This window comes from Heloderma suspectum, chromosome 1 (assembly GCF_057233095.1).
Source record: "Heloderma suspectum isolate Gila_16-S chromosome 1, 16-S_ref, whole genome shotgun sequence".
Taxonomy (NCBI): domain Eukaryota; kingdom Metazoa; phylum Chordata; class Lepidosauria; order Squamata; family Helodermatidae; genus Heloderma; species Heloderma suspectum.
The window spans coordinates 286738177-286753444 of NC_139458.1; the positions used below are offsets into that span (position 1 = coordinate 286738177).

Here is a 15268-nt window from a genome sequence, read left to right on the forward strand (position 1 = left end):
TGGGGCATAGACTTGAATTACTGTGATGTTGAATGGTTTGCCTTGGATTCGTACTGAGATCATTCTATCATTTTTAAGATTGTACCCCAGTACTGCTTTTCCCACCCTTTTGTTGACTATGAGTGCTACTCCATTTCTTCTAAGGGATTCTTGCCCACAATAGTAGATATGATGGTCACCTGAATTAAATTCGCCCATGCCTGTCCATTTTAGTTCACTGATTCCCAAGATGTCGATGTTCAATCTTGCCATCTCATGTTTGACCACCTCCAGCTTACCTTGATTCATTGATCTGACATTCCAGGTTCCTAAACAATATTGTTCTTTACAGCATTGGATTTTCTTTTCACCACCAGACACATCCACAGCTGAGTGTCCTTTCAGCTTTGGCCCAGCCGCTTCACTCTTTCTGGCGCTACTTGGAAATACCCTCTGCTCTTCCCCAGTAGTATATTGGACACCTTCCGACCTGAGGGGCTCATCTTCCGGCGTCATCTCTTTTAGCCTTGTGATACGTTCCATGGGGTTTTCTTGGCAAGAATACTGGAGTGGGTTGCCATTTCCTTCTCCAGTGGACCACATTCTGTCAGAACTCTCTGCCATGACCTGTCCGTCTTGGGTGGCCCTGCACGGCATAGCTTATGGCTTCACTGAGTTACGCAAGCCCCTTCGCCACAACAAGGCAGTGATCCATGACATGCTGTTGTACCTAGAATTAAGGAGTCTGAATTTGTTCACAATCAGCTCCGCTTATACCAGACATGGTGGCTTTGATCCGAAGAAAAGTTAACATTAGTTGCAATCCTGTACACACTTACCTGGAAGTGTGTACACATTGGGACTTACTTCTGAGTAGACATGCATAGGATATTCACACTTTCCTGGGAGTAAGCCCCATTGAACATAGCAGGGCTTACTTTTTTAGTAGACAAACATAGGACTGTAATATGAGGCTGCAATCCTATAGTTATCTGGGAGTAAACACTATCGAAAACAATGAGACTTATGTCAGGGTGGAAACTGAGCCCAGAGAGCCTCAGAGCAGTTCGGATTCTGAGGAGGAACAGCTATCCATGGGAGAGGGGCCAGCTCATCCCTCACAGGCTCAGCACCTGGCAGAGATTCCTCCTGCCAGCATTCCAGAGATAGATAGCGACCCGGGTAGTGAGGGAATGTGGGAGGGGGGCTTCTTAGACACTCGACGCAGACGCAAAGAGTGACGAGCAATGGAGGGTGCGGAAAGGAGGCGTAGCACCCGTTTGGCACGCAAGCAACGGCCGCCTCCCATGGACCCAAGGGAAAGAGGTAGGATCTCTCCCTAGCCCATAAGTTCTGGGTCTTCAAGTGACTCTCTTTCAAATGGGGATCAACTGACTACTTGAAGCTTAGGCTACCCTGCTGTTCCTTGCTTTAGTCGCTGGTGATTAGCATCTGAAAGAGTCATTAAGTTGTAGAAGGACTAAAGCTTTGAAAAGAAATTCTTTCGTCTGTGTCTTGAGTTGGCTATTGGAATCTACTGGGAGAAGCCGCCAGAACGCTCCTGACAAGTTCTGATTCTGAGGAGGAACAGCTATCTGTGGGAGAGGAGCCAGCTCATCCCTCACAGGCACAGCAGCTGGCAGAGATTCCTCCTGCCGGCATTCTTGAGTTAGATAGTGATCCTAGCAGTGAGAAAGTGCGGGAACAAGGCTTGCTAGATGCTCGACGCAGACACAGAGAGTGACAAGCGATGGAGGGCGCGGAAAGGAGGCGAAGTGCCCGTTTAGCGCGCAAGCAACGGCCGCCTCCCATGGACCCAAGGGAAAGAGGGAGAATCTCTCCCTAGCCCATAAGTTCTGGGTCTTCAAGTGACTCTCTTTCAAATGGGGATCAACTGCCTATTCGAAGCTTAGGCCACTCTGCTGTACCTTGCTTTAGTTGCTGGTGATTAGCATCTGAAAGAGTCATTAAGTTGTAAAAGGATTAAAGCTTTGAAAAGAATCCTTTCATCTGTGTCTTGAGTTGACTATTGGAGTCTACTGAAAGAGGCCGCCAGGGAGCTCCTTGACAACTTACTTCTGGGTAGATATGTATAGGATTGCACTGTTATTGGAAGTTCATGGAAAGAAAGCTTCCCATCTCCTTTTCTCTGTGGCAGCTACCTGTTTCTCTATATAGTCCATGGGTCCCTCTGAGATGGAGCATGGGGAGCTGGAAATTTTGCAGAAGTGGGGTTGGATCCTAAAATATGTTTAACTTAAATCCCCTAGCAAGACTCCTACACTTCATCCTATATTGTTTAAGAGGGGCCTCAGAAAACTGTCCTTCCATGAACTTCCTTAAGTTAACTTACCTTAGGGCCTAACTTAAGCAATTACGGGCGCAATCCTATCGAGATAGGGGGCCGCCTCCAAACTTGGAGGTGACTGCCTATCCTAAGCAGGGCAGGAAATGCATGGAGGGGATCGTTCCCTCCGCACTTCTCCTGCCCTGCTTTTTTGGGTAGACAGCCGATTGCGGCTGTATAGCCGCAGGAGCACGGAGCGGGGAAGGAGGCTGCTGTACAACACATTGGATGTGTTGTACATGCAGCTACGCCCTCCCTGCCCCGGAACGCCCCCAGCCACGCCCCTTTCCAGCTGCTCCATGCTCCTCTTGCTCTGATGCAGCGCGGGAGTAGGGGGAGGTTGGTTCCCAGAAAGAGACATATCTAGCCATCTAGTGGCCATGGGATTGCTCCTCTAAGGGTGCAATCCTGTGCATGTTTAGACAGAAAAGTCCTACAACTCCCAGCATTCCCCAACTAGCCATGCTGGCTGGGCATGCTGGGAGTTGTAGGACTTTTTTCTGTCTAAACATGCACAGGATTGTGCTCTTAAGTTAATTGCATGGCTTGAATCAGGGGATTTTTAAAAAAAAATCCTTTAATTACCAACCCTAATCTGCATGCTGAACCTACGGACACAGGCTTAGTACCTCTGTGTGATCTAGGGCTACTTCCAGATTAGCACCCCTTAAGATCCCAATTTTGCACATCTATGAATATTTCCATCTGTGAACACTGCACAGCAGCTTGGCATAAACAGCTTTCCAAGTCTGTCATCCATCTCTGTTCATGCCTGCCTTGGTTCTCCTGAGAGAAGCCAGCCACAAAAAGATAGGCAAACCATGTCAAGAGAAGAAAATAAAGTGGATTGTGCCATCGTATATCTAGGACTAGGGTGAGGACTCAACCATGTCCAGGTCTGTTGAGCAAAGGAACTGAGCAGAGTCAAAGATAGATAGGCAGAGCCTTTGTATAGATAGGAACCAAATGTATTTTATCAGATAGATCCAATACTGGCGAGAACTCAGCCATATAAACAGAATGTCCAGTATTCATGCAGATTGACATTACCTTAAACAATCTGGACTGTGCGAGTTATTAATATACAAGCAGATCTTAGGAATGCGGACAATAGGAATCATGTTATAGATTGCTGTGTTTATAGCTATATATTTATACAGAGAGAGAGAGAGAAAGTACATTTAACGATTTCAGGCAAAGTGAAATAAATACCAGGTAGAATTTAAATAACAACTAAAATCCTCAGCTTCCAGTAAAACATACAAAATAAAGTAATTGTCACACACATCAAAATAAATGTAGGGAACAATCTCAACAAATATTTACTCAGCTGAGTAACAATGGCTTCAGCTGGGTTGTTAAAAAGTAGAACAGCTTTTAAAGGTTGGTTCTAATCTTTGTACTTTTGCCCAGAACAAAGTTATTGACCTGGTTCGCACGTAAGGAGAAGCCACTGTGGGGAATTTCCCTGCAGGGCTTATCGTTACAGTGGTAGTGGCCATTTTGAATATTCAAGTTGTGGTGGGGACATACCGTAGCTTGTCATTATGTGCAAACCTGGCAAGGGTGGGCTGTTGGGGTGCTTGTCAAGCCACCCAGAACCCATGGGCTGTTTAAGGGTCACAGATGGATTGTCAAGCACCCCAACAACCCACCCTTGCTGGGATTGCTTGTAACAACAAGCTACAGCCCCGCCCCCGCTTGAATATTCAAAATGGCGGCAGCTGACACCATCGTAACAATAAGCCCTGTGGGGAAATTCCCACACAGCGGCTTCTCCTTAAGTGCAAACCAGGCTGGTCTCTGCTTCTGGTCTCCAAATTACAGGAGGTCTACTAGATGGAGCACCATAAGTGTGCCCACTTAAACATTTACCCTTAAAATTGACTCAAACATTTAAGTACCCATTTGACCTCTTGTGCACGGGTGCTAGTGCAGACCTCTCAATTAACACATCATTGGATTCAAGAGGAAGAATAGAATGCGGGTGGGATGTTTTGTGAGCTGGGGGGGGGAATATTATAGTCCAAATTTACCATTCCCAACCAAATAATGAGATTCATCTGCAGAGACCTCGGCTGGATCTACACTTACCGCCTTTCTTCGCTTCCAATGAGGTTTCACCGCCTGCCTTTCACACTACGCAGTACCCGCCTCGAATTGGAACCGGAATTTCCCACTTCCGTGCTCCCGCTTTCAATACCCTAATATCCCGGTATTTCCCCTTAATGTGCTCTGATTTTCTGTCTTCGCTACCATATCTGGTTGTAGCCCCCTCCCCCACCTGTCCATATACTGCGATGTATTTCCCTCCTGTCCAGTCACAGCTCTTAACAGCCCCATGTCTTCTTCTGGCTACTGATCGCATAGTTTCCTCAGCAGCCCCCATTTCTTCAGCAACAAGCAAAGGGCTGGGTGTGCGTGTGCTTGTCTGATCTCAGAAGCTAAGCGGGGTCGACCCCAGTCAGTAGTTGGATGCGCGACCGCCTGGGAATCAGGCTTCCTACACTGAGCAGGGGTTTGTTCTATCCCTTCAAATGAGACTAGGCTTTACCCCCTCCTATCTCCCGCTCAGGATTTTTTTTTTTTAATTAAGGCGTTATCCTCGCGGAATCGGGGCTTCTCTGCGATGTTTTTTTTTTCTAATTCAGGCATGATCTTCGAAGCTGTGAAGCTTCATAACTTTGAAGCTTTGAAGATCATGCCTGAATTAGAAAAAAAAACATGGCGGAGAAGCCCCGATTCTGCGAGAATAACGCCTTAATTTAAAAACAAACATCCAGAGCAAGGGATAGGAGGGGGTAAAGCCTAGTCTCATTTGAAGGGATAGAACAACCCCCTACTCAGTGCAGGAAGCCTGATTCCCAGGCGGTCACCCATCCAACTACTGACCGGGGCTGACCCTGCTTAGCTTCTGAGATCAGACAAGTGCGCAAAGGAAAGCAGCACAGTGCTTGAGTGTGAACTGAGTTCGTGCATTCGATGAAGCACTGCAACCGGGAAAATGGGTGAGTGTGAATAATCATATTTTAATGCGAGAGCATTTAACCCAACGGAACACCAAATTCGTTGTGATGGCGGGCACAATGTAGATCGGCCCTTCCATCCACTCCAGTACTTGGTGAATTACCAAGTATGGGGCATGGAATCATAGAATAGTAGGGTTGAAAGGGGCCTACAAGGCAATCGAGTCCAACCCCCTGCTCATTGCAGGAATTACCAAGTACATCATCTGAATGTATGATGTACATCACCAGGGCAGTTGAATTACCAAGTACATCATCTGAATTACACTGTTCCTGCCCGCCATGCGTGAATGGTGGTGTCAGCAAAGGGCAGGCATGGGGGCTGGGAGCTCTGCTTGGTGCCACCTGTAGGGGGGGGGGCAGCTGCGCTGAGCAGACTTCCCAGCCCTCAAGACTGTACTCCCCACTGCTGCCATCTGTATTACACATGTGCCTCTGATATATGCACACTGGGAGTGGGTGGGGCTATGTAATTCCAATGGCGTTGCTGGCAGGTTTAGGCATGCTGCATGGGCCAGGTAGGGTGGCCATGTGTCCCAATTTACCAAGGACAGTCCTCTATTTGAAAGGCTTAGTTACTAAGTTGGCATACATGTGCATATTTCATGTAAATCTGCATCCCCTTTTTCCATGATGCATTCCCTTTTTTGTGATGGTCCACACTAGAGCCGGGCCACACACGCACACACCCCACCCTCATCCTGCTAAGCATTATCATTTGTGGTGACGGTTAACAGCAGCCCCATCTGAGGCCCAACCATGCCACGGTACCAGACATGGCAAAACAAGAGGGTGGCAGGCACGGTGAGGAACAGACAGGCAGCCCCTCTGTAGTTACTGCTGGCACCTATATTAAGAGTGTCCAGCTCTCAGAGGGGGTTCCCACTTTTACAGTGACATAGAGCATGAAAAATCCCTCCCATGTCCTTGTTGAAGTGATACTACATTCCTTTATCCACGAGGTGGTGGTGTTGCCCTTTCTTGAAATGCTCTAGTCCGAGCCAAAGAGGGACGCCAGGCAGGCCAGAGGAAGAACAGCGCTGGATTGCACCCCCCACTCCGCTCCCTCCCTAAGAACAAGCAAACGCCTGACGCCAAGGGCGCGGCCGACGTCGGCGGCCCTCTCTTGCGAAATGCAAAACCGCCCTACTCCCTCCAGGCAAAGCCGCCGCCTGCGCGCGCGGGCAGCAGGAGGCGCGCGCGAGCGAGCGCGGACCGGGCAGAGGGAGGTGCTGAGGGAGGGTTCAGAAACGTGGGCGTGGCCGCCGCCCCACGCACACGCGTTGGAAAAGAAGGTATGTGGGGACTGGGGGAGAGAGAGAGGAGGCCGGGCGGGGGAAAACCCTCCCCCCGCCCCAGGGGCAACGACATTAAGGGGAGCGGGCTGGGAGAAGCGCACGCCCGACGCTCGGAGACGGCAGGTGGAGGCCGGGCTGGCAGGGTCTCCTTTCCCCCTGTGCATTGGTCCCTGGCCTATGGCAGCTCGCGGTGCTGCGTGCCTGGGGCTGATGGACATGTCGGCGCGGAGGCCGTCGCTGCCGGCCCTGGAGTGCTGAGCCCTGCTCCTACTGCGCAGGCGCGCCACTGGCAAGTTCTGCTGTAGCCGTCCCCTACCTGGTGCCCTTCAGAGTTTGGGACCACAACTCCCAGCATTCCTGACCATTGGCCATGTTGGGTGGGGCTGATGGGAGCTGAAGTCCAAACCAGTCAGAGGGCACCAGGTTGGGGTAGGCTGTTCTATTTCTAGAAGCTATGGGACCAGTTCATTGGGTGGGGGCTGGAAGTTGCTGAACAGGAGAGTGCTGTTGCACTCATGCCCTGCTTGTGGGTCTTCTGTAGGCAGCTGGTTGGCCCCTGTGTGAACAGAATGCTGGACTAGATGGACCCTTGATCTGATCCAGCATGGCCTTTCCTATATTATTTGGGCGCTCTCTTCTGCTGGGTATAGTAGCTTGCTGGGTGGCGATGTGCCTTGCATAGGAGGACTTTTTTTGCACACTAGATGATGGAGTTACTTTGTGATGGTATGCTAGAAGGATAAGTGGGAGGGTTGTTGGTTAGAAGGAGACTTTAAAAGCCACAGCGAGAGCTTCTGAGGCTCACAAGCATGCCTGGAAGCAAGCTGAGGGGGAAATTATATGTGATTTGTATGTCACCTATGTTGCTGCTTCCATACTAAGCAAAACTTTTAACACAAAAAACATACGCAGAAACAGGTGGGAGTTTTGCACCAAGTGTTGCCTACATGATTTATCTCCCTGTTTCTGTGCGAAGTGATACTGATTCTTGGGAAAACAAATGTGTCTGCTGAAGGAGCTGAAAGTTATACATGAGAGAGGTATCTAGCCCAAATTTTCAGGGATGTTGTCAATAAGTACTTCTTGTGATGTTGTGGAGATCTCGGGGCAGGAAAGTGCCATATGAAGGAAGTGAGAATGAGTAGCTTAACATTCAATGCTCAGGTAATAGGCTACTGTTCTCTCCTACCAAGAATGGTTCCCTGTGGGTGGGACTGGTAGAAAATATCCCCACCCCCCGCCCCCACTCATCACAAACGAAGCCATGCTTGTAACAATCATAGTATGGGAAGAGTGATAGTTACAAGCATGGTTGGGTTTGTGATGGTTGTGTTTATTGTGTGGTGTCTTGTGTGCCAGATGTAAAAGCTGCAGATAACCTGAGACACCTAGGCAGTCTGAGAGAGAGGCTGAGGGATAGGCCCAGCATCAGCAGGCAGCATACCGGGGCTGACACTTGCCTGGGCCTCAACCACTGGCTTCAGTCCCCCGCCCCCCCGGTGTGGGCGCTACTGGTCTTGGTAGTGCTGTAGCTGCTGGGAGCACTTACCCGGCAGCTTTGGTTCTGGTGCTATAAAGAGCAGCCACTCAGCTCTCATCAGCCCCTTTCAATCACCATATTTTACCTCCCACAATTCTGCAGGAGATAAAATATAGTGGGCATCAGTCAAGAGGATTATCCAAAGTCCGTGGTTATGGAGTATGTGAGAAATGACAGTGGGAATTGCTGTTGCCAATACTACATTAATTAATTAATTAATTACATTTATATATTGCCCAACAGCTGAGGCTCTCTGGGCAGTTCACACCAATTAAAAACCTTAAGCACAAAATACAGTAATGCAGTCTTTGTTGTGAGGGAGCAGGGTATGGGGCCTGGTGTCTCTGGGGAATGAAATCAGGTATGCCAGATCAAGAGTGTAAGGGAGAGTCAGTCAGGGGGGTGCCATGGAACAGACACAAAAGGGAACTGGGGATCTCTAGGATGGTGAAATCTAAGAGTTCATTTGCCCCTTATGGTTGCTGGAGGCTCCTGTCATCCTGTGGTGAGCTGTTTCAAGTGTAATAGCTGGCTGTACAGACTGAATGCATTTCCCTACACTGCAGAGTGCAAAAATCTCACGCATTCTCCGTGTCGTAGCCATAACATGGAAACGGGTCTTAAGCCTGCATGGATGAGACACAAGAAAAGGAGTGTGCTAATCCTTCAGTTGCAGAATGAGGGCATTTGGCTGGCCATGAGACCAACAAAAGGCACAGAGCTGGCTGCCACCTCCAGCTGCTGTGGCCTGTTTCTCAGAGGAATCCATTTCACTTTCAGTTCAGTTCAGTGTTATTGTTTACAACCCCAGGTCATCACAATACAACAGAGAAAAAATACCCAATGTATTACAAAAGTAAAAGTGGACAAATTAAATATAGATCAGATAAAATGACTAGTAATCTAGAACTAACAAACTTAACCTAAAGATAAAATTCCTTTAAAATTGTTTCCGGTGTTATAAAAGTGTCTGTTAACAAAACCAAAGATAAAACGTATGAGATTAAAATACAGAAGTAACAATCAAACTTCTCTGGTGCAACCTTTTACAGTGGCCTTATAAAATATGTCATGAACCTTAGCTAATGCCATTAGGAAAATAGAGTTTCACTTCATTGCTGGGCAGTCACAAGGACATTAACTAATCTTTTTTCTTCTCCCCTTTCCTTTTTTTATATTGAGTTTTCCTGTGTTCACATTAGGTCCTTGTTTTCTCTAGACGTTTCATCATGTTTGTGGACTGGCTTGGTTTTGGTTACGCTGCAATTGTGGCTCTGGGAGGTGCCGTAGGATATATTCGCAAAGGTAAATATTGGAATTGTAGGATGCACAAAAATAAGAGAATTCCTTTCCACTGCTTCTTGGATCATTACCCAGTGGGACAGTTCACACGACACCCCGTGGGTCGGTTAATTTACCCATGAGGAGCTGTGGCATGTGCTGGCCACCGTTATGAATATGCAGGCCCTCACATAAGCCTACAACAGACCTTGGGTTATGCGAGGGTTGTTTAATCCTCAAATGACCCCCACCAACCAGGGTTGGACAGCATGACAAGCCACGGCAACCCCTGGCCAGGGCTTTCATAGTCATAATAGCAGGCAGCACACACAGCAGCACCCGGACAGTTAATTAATCCGCTGTGGGTTGCCATGTCATCTGAGCCAGAACTCTGTCACTTCATAGTGTAGGTAGGCATTTTCCTTTTCCTTACAAAACAAAAGAAAACAAGACATGGCTGGAAGGAAGTGGGTACTTCCCTCAATGCCATTGTGATACAAAGTTCATCTTCAGATCATATTTCAGAAGAGTGATTGTGAGATCAAACAACTAGATTTACTCTTCATGTAAATCCAAAGATCTAATTAGTTGTGTTGCTTATGAAATCCACCACTGCCAGATTCTGACCCAGATTTTGAGGTTCTGCTATACCAGATATGTTTACTGGAGTGGAACTCAAAATACTGGGATCTGTTATATTGTTTCTAGAATTCTGCAAGCCAGTTCCTGGTCCCTTTTCTTTCTCTTTGCAGTAAACACACACACATTAAAACAATGAATTTAAACATTAAAATTTAAAAGGGAATTGAAACTTAAAAAATGAATTCTTCCCTCTCCTGAAAAGTTTTTTTTTGTTATTTGTGCAACTGCATGATATTTTTAAAAATTAAGAGGTATTTGTGGTATCAAATTAACCTGCTGACAAAACAGCTTTAATCAGTGAAACGGGGAGGGTGGTGTCCCGTCCCCCCCGCAGCCCCTGCATACCTTCAAAATCTGCTCTGGAGGGTTGGGGGACCCACTGGAGTAGATTGGGGGGGGCATGGGGGGCATAGGCATTGCAGGGAGGAGGAGGAGAGGGGAAGTCCCAGTCCTTGGGGTTTTACCTGTTATTGTTATATACAATAAACTATGTGTTTAAAAATGAGAATGGTGTGTGTTTGGGTTTATTTTGTTAATTTCTTTAACCCCCTTGCAATTTTGGTTGCATGCACAAAATCTGTTTCAACTTTCTGAAATCTGGAGGTCCTGCCAGAATTCAAGCATAGAGACAATGGTCAGAATCTGAGAGATCAGGGGCTTCTGCACAGTGCAGAGGTGGAACCCCTACACAGCTTTGCGCTGCAGCCTCTTGTGTCCCACCCCTGAAAAAGCGGTTTCAGAATGTTGGAGGATCATCCAGACTAGTGACTAATGCCATACCAGAGGATGAAGAGAGAGCTGTGGTCACGACAGGGAAGAGCCTTTATGGATGTGCAGTGGGACTCCTTGTACCCAGGCCAGTATCAGGAGATAGCTATCCCTAGCATAAATTGATTTAAAAGAGAAGATTCATGTCCTTCTGGCTAACTCCTTCATATGTACAGCACAGGGAAAATAACACCCAGGTGTCTGTGTGTTTACGTTAATATTGTCCTTCCATTTTTAAAAACTGGTTGGAATTAATAGATAAAGATAAACAAATATTTTCAGATTCAAAAAGTGACAATCCTGTTTTAAAAAGACAGTGCAATACTATTTTTATTGTTTAATAGTTTTATATATTTTCTTTTTCCTGAGCTTGTATATATGTGATGTATTGCAGGCAGTAAAATCTCTTTGATTGCTGGTCTCTTCTTTGGTTTGATGGCTGGTTATGGAGCATACTGGGTAACACACGATCCCAGAGATGTAAAGATATCGTTATGTAAGTACCCTGCTTTACAGAAAGAAAATGTGCTGCAAGTTAAAACAAACCAGAGATTGAAATGTACTAGTGTATTTGCTTTATTACCCTAAAACAAATCATCATAAACTGATAACGGATTGCCATAAAATGGAAGTGGTATTAACCCTAAACCAGTAGTCATCCCTAAATTTTATGCATATCTCACTTGGCTCTGGTGCACATCTGCAGCAAAAGCAGCAGCACGGACTTCCCTGTACTCTTTAATGTTGGGTAATGCTCATCCTTTGGCAACACTGATTGACTGGGCAACCGCTGCTTGAACAGAGCTCTACCTCCTCATTGGAGCCCTGCAGAGGTCTGTATCTTTTATTTCAGTTTATTTACTTTGCTTTCAAACCAGCCAGCAACCGTGGCTCCTCAGAGCTTATGACATACTAGGAAATCCTGATGCATCTCATGAAGTGGGCTATAGTCCATGAGAGCTTACACCAATGATAGTCACCATTTTTCAAGCAGGCGCCAGTTTGAGTGTAGTCACTGCCACCAAAGCCACTTGGGAGCCATTCCCAGGCCATGGGGAGCCTCTCCGCCCACAGCCAGACCCAGTGAAGCGCCAGTGCTGTGCACTGGACTAAGATAGAGGCCTTTTGGGGCCTCTCCTCCACATCCCCTTCCACATTGTCCAAGCAAGGACTAATCAGACCATCATCAAATCCCAAGGCAGGCAAATTCACTTAGTCTTTGGATTGGGATAGATCATTTTCTCATCACGGTGTGAGTGCTGTGCTCGACTCAGTGCTTCATGATCTCCCAGTGCAGATCAGAGTTACTCTCTCTCCCCGGCACATTCAGTATCCCCTCCTGTGCAGGGCACATTGCGCTTTGCCTCTTGGGCTCCTCTCTCCCGAGACAACTAATTGGCTGATTGCTCCTTCATTCTCCTCCCTGCCCCTCCCCACCAGCAGGTCTCCTGACTCCCCATCCCCAAAGCCGCCTCCAGTAGCCCAGTCTCAACAGCCAGCCTACCACTAAAGCAAACATTTAGGCAAATCTAGGTGAGAAGCTACTGCAGAAAGAGAAAGAATGAATGAGGGAGAGAGAGAGAGAGAGAGAGAGAGAGAGAGAGGTAACTGGGATCCACCAGTGGACCTTCGGCCTTGCAGTGAAGAACAATGGCTATGCCATAATAAATTTGTTAGTCTTTAAGGTGCCACAAGACTTTTTGAAGTTGAATGTTACAGCGCAGATGAAGGTTCCTCCTCCTAAGGTGTTCTGGGTGTGAAGTAAGACGCTGCTATACCTGGAAATATTATGGCATTGTATGCTTCTTTGTTTTAAGGCAAAATAAATTGTAGGCATAATTTTGTAGATTAGGATTCATCCTTTGTGGGGCGGAGAAAGCAGCCTTACAGTGCAATCCGATGGGTTGCGCCCTCCATGCTTGTAAGCCCCCGAAACTCAGCGACTTAAGAGCATCCTATGCAGGGTGGTAGGAGTGGCGATCTTCACCTCCCCTCCTCCCACCCTGCATTTTCACTGGACAGGGTTTTCTGCCTATCTAGTGAAAGCATTTCAGAGGGGAAGAGAAGGAAGCTAGGGAGACTCCAGGATAGCTTGTATCCTGGCCTCTCCAGTCACCTCCCCCTCCCCGAAATGCCCCCTTCTCCATCTCTCCATGGTTGTGTTCCTGTCTTTGGAGAGGTGAGGGGGGCGGTCGGAGCTTTGATTCTCAGCCCCAAGGTCAGAGAGCTGTCTCCGACCTAGGAGCTGGGAATCCGAAATATCCTATGGCCCCCCCAGACACTGTCTAAAGGACATAGGATTGCTTCCTTAAAGATAAAATATAATATGACTTGGGACCTGGGTACTGAAGGAATTCCCGTTCCCACATCAACCTGCCTGTGCGCTGAGGTCAGCTGTGATTGCTTTCCTCTGTGTATCCTAGCTGTCTGAGATGTGGAGGGTGGTGACCTTCTCTGTGGTGGTAACTCACATACGGGATTCTCTCCCCAGGGACACTTACCTAGCATCTACATTGTTTTCTTTTCAGCATCACTCAAAGACATTCTTATTCACGCAGGCTTTTAGCATTTGAAGCTTTAAACTGTTCTAATTGTTGCTTTGAACTGCTGGTTTTTAATGTCATGAGTATGTTATTTAAATTCTGTTTTGTCATTGTAAACCACACTGGAAGCAATACATAAATATCTTAATGTTTGTTTGCAGTTACAGCTTTTATTCTGACCATTATAATGGGAGTGAGGTTTAAGAGGACCAAGAAACTAATGCCAGCTGGAATCATAGCAGGTCTAAGGTAAAAATGTTTCCTGTTTGAGACTACAATCTTGTATAGTCTTATTTGGGAGCAAGTCCCATTGAACATAGTGGAATTTATTTCTGAGTAAATATACGTTGTGCTTCATGTGACTTTAAAACATTGTCAAAGAGCTGCTGGTTGTAAATCACACTCACAATTACACAACAATTTTTTAGAATCACTTTGTTTTCACCCAGCTATAGTCATGATATTTCAGAATTTCTGAAAACATGTTCTATGTGGTCTGTGATTCTGAAATCACAGAGAAAGTCTTCTGACTTAAAAAAACAAAACAAAAAACACCTGGAGCAAATTTCTTGTCTTTAAGATTATGCAGGTAGGCTTGAGAGTACATCTCCAATGCCGGGTGAAATCTGGGAAGTCAGTGGGTAGGTGGCGGTTTTGATCAGGCTTTCCAATGGAGAATAGGTTAACAGCATATCTCGTGACTGTTCCCTATGACTTGAAGAAACAAATCATGCAAAATAGTTGCAAAATTTATGCAGGCTGCAGAATTTAGCTTTTCTGAATGGGACTTCAAAGCAAGATTTTTTCAGAGTCCACACAGCCTGCATATTTTCATGTTTTAACTGGCAGCATATTTGTTAATTTTACTCTCTCTCTCTCTCCCCCTGTCCTTTTTCTTTGAACACAGCCTTCTGATGGTTTTGAGACTTGTCCTTCTGCTGGTATGATAGGCACAAGCAGCAAGAATCAGCGTTCGTATCATTCCGTGTAAACAAGCAAAAATGTATTTGTACTTGGAATCTGTCTATAGGAAGATTAAGCACTTTTGTTGTTGTTAATGACTACATCAAGGCAGTGTTACTCCTTGTGGATTTAGGGCTGCATTCTTCAAGTTATATTGTATGTTCTTTTATGTTTTTCTAGCAATATTTTGGTGACATCTATGTTCTTGTTTAGACAAGTGACTAGCTTGCCCTTTTAATAATCATAATCTTGATTTTCTGCAGGGTAAGGCACTATCAGTGATGCCTTACTCCCACGTAAATATATTGGAGCTGGAGGACCATTGAAACTCAGGTTAGTTACATATAGTGCAACACATTTAAAATCGTCTACAGCCCTGAATAATAATGTTGCGAATCATGACATGGAGTGATACAAACGTATTTGTTTGGATCATGTAATATTGCACTGCAGTTCACTTATTAATGGATTAGCAAGGGATGTATTAGTTCCATATAGCACTAAAAATGTATTTCTGAAACATAGTAAAGCTTTGCTTCTGTCCTGAAATCCAGAAGTTAGGAACTGCCAAAACAAAAATAAAACAAGTTTAATATTTGGGGAGCATGCTCTGTGGTGCAGTTTTGAAGTCTGAACATTTCTGGAAATGCTGTGGATGTGATATGTGTGACTGGAAAAGCTGCTGTAGTTTTAACAGCTAGGTTATGTGTGGTTATGTCCCTGTGCCATTCTATCAGTGTATTGTCACCATCTGCCCTAGCCAGGAGTTTGTATGATGATGTGGAAGAGCTTAGGTGCTTTCAGTAGACCCTTTGGTGCTACTGTAGGAATTACTTTCATATAAATATCCTTAGAATTTCTTTAGATCAGTGCCCACCGTT

General features: G+C 46.2%; 1 protein-coding gene across 5 annotated transcripts; it reads left to right on the forward strand.

The window, feature by feature from the left end:
* The first annotated feature begins 6606 nt into the window (after positions 1-6606).
* On the forward strand, positions 6607-14984 carry TMEM14A (transmembrane protein 14A). 5 transcript variants are annotated; one of them, XM_084826806.1, is made up of 5 exons: positions 6607-6647; positions 9373-9495; positions 11276-11377; positions 13586-13673; positions 14332-14984. In XM_084826806.1, exons 2-5 carry the CDS (start codon positions 9420-9422, stop codon positions 14369-14371), a joined length of 306 nt encoding a protein of 101 aa, XP_084682932.1. In that variant the 5' UTR covers positions 6607-6647; positions 9373-9419; the 3' UTR covers positions 14372-14984. The 5 variants fall into 5 exon arrangements, with proteins under 5 accessions (XP_084682932.1, XP_084682931.1, XP_084682933.1 ...); XM_084826805.1 differs by having other exon boundaries at positions 9393-9495; XM_084826807.1 differs by having other exon boundaries at positions 9410-9495.
* The last annotated feature ends 284 nt before the right edge of the window (positions 14985-15268 follow it).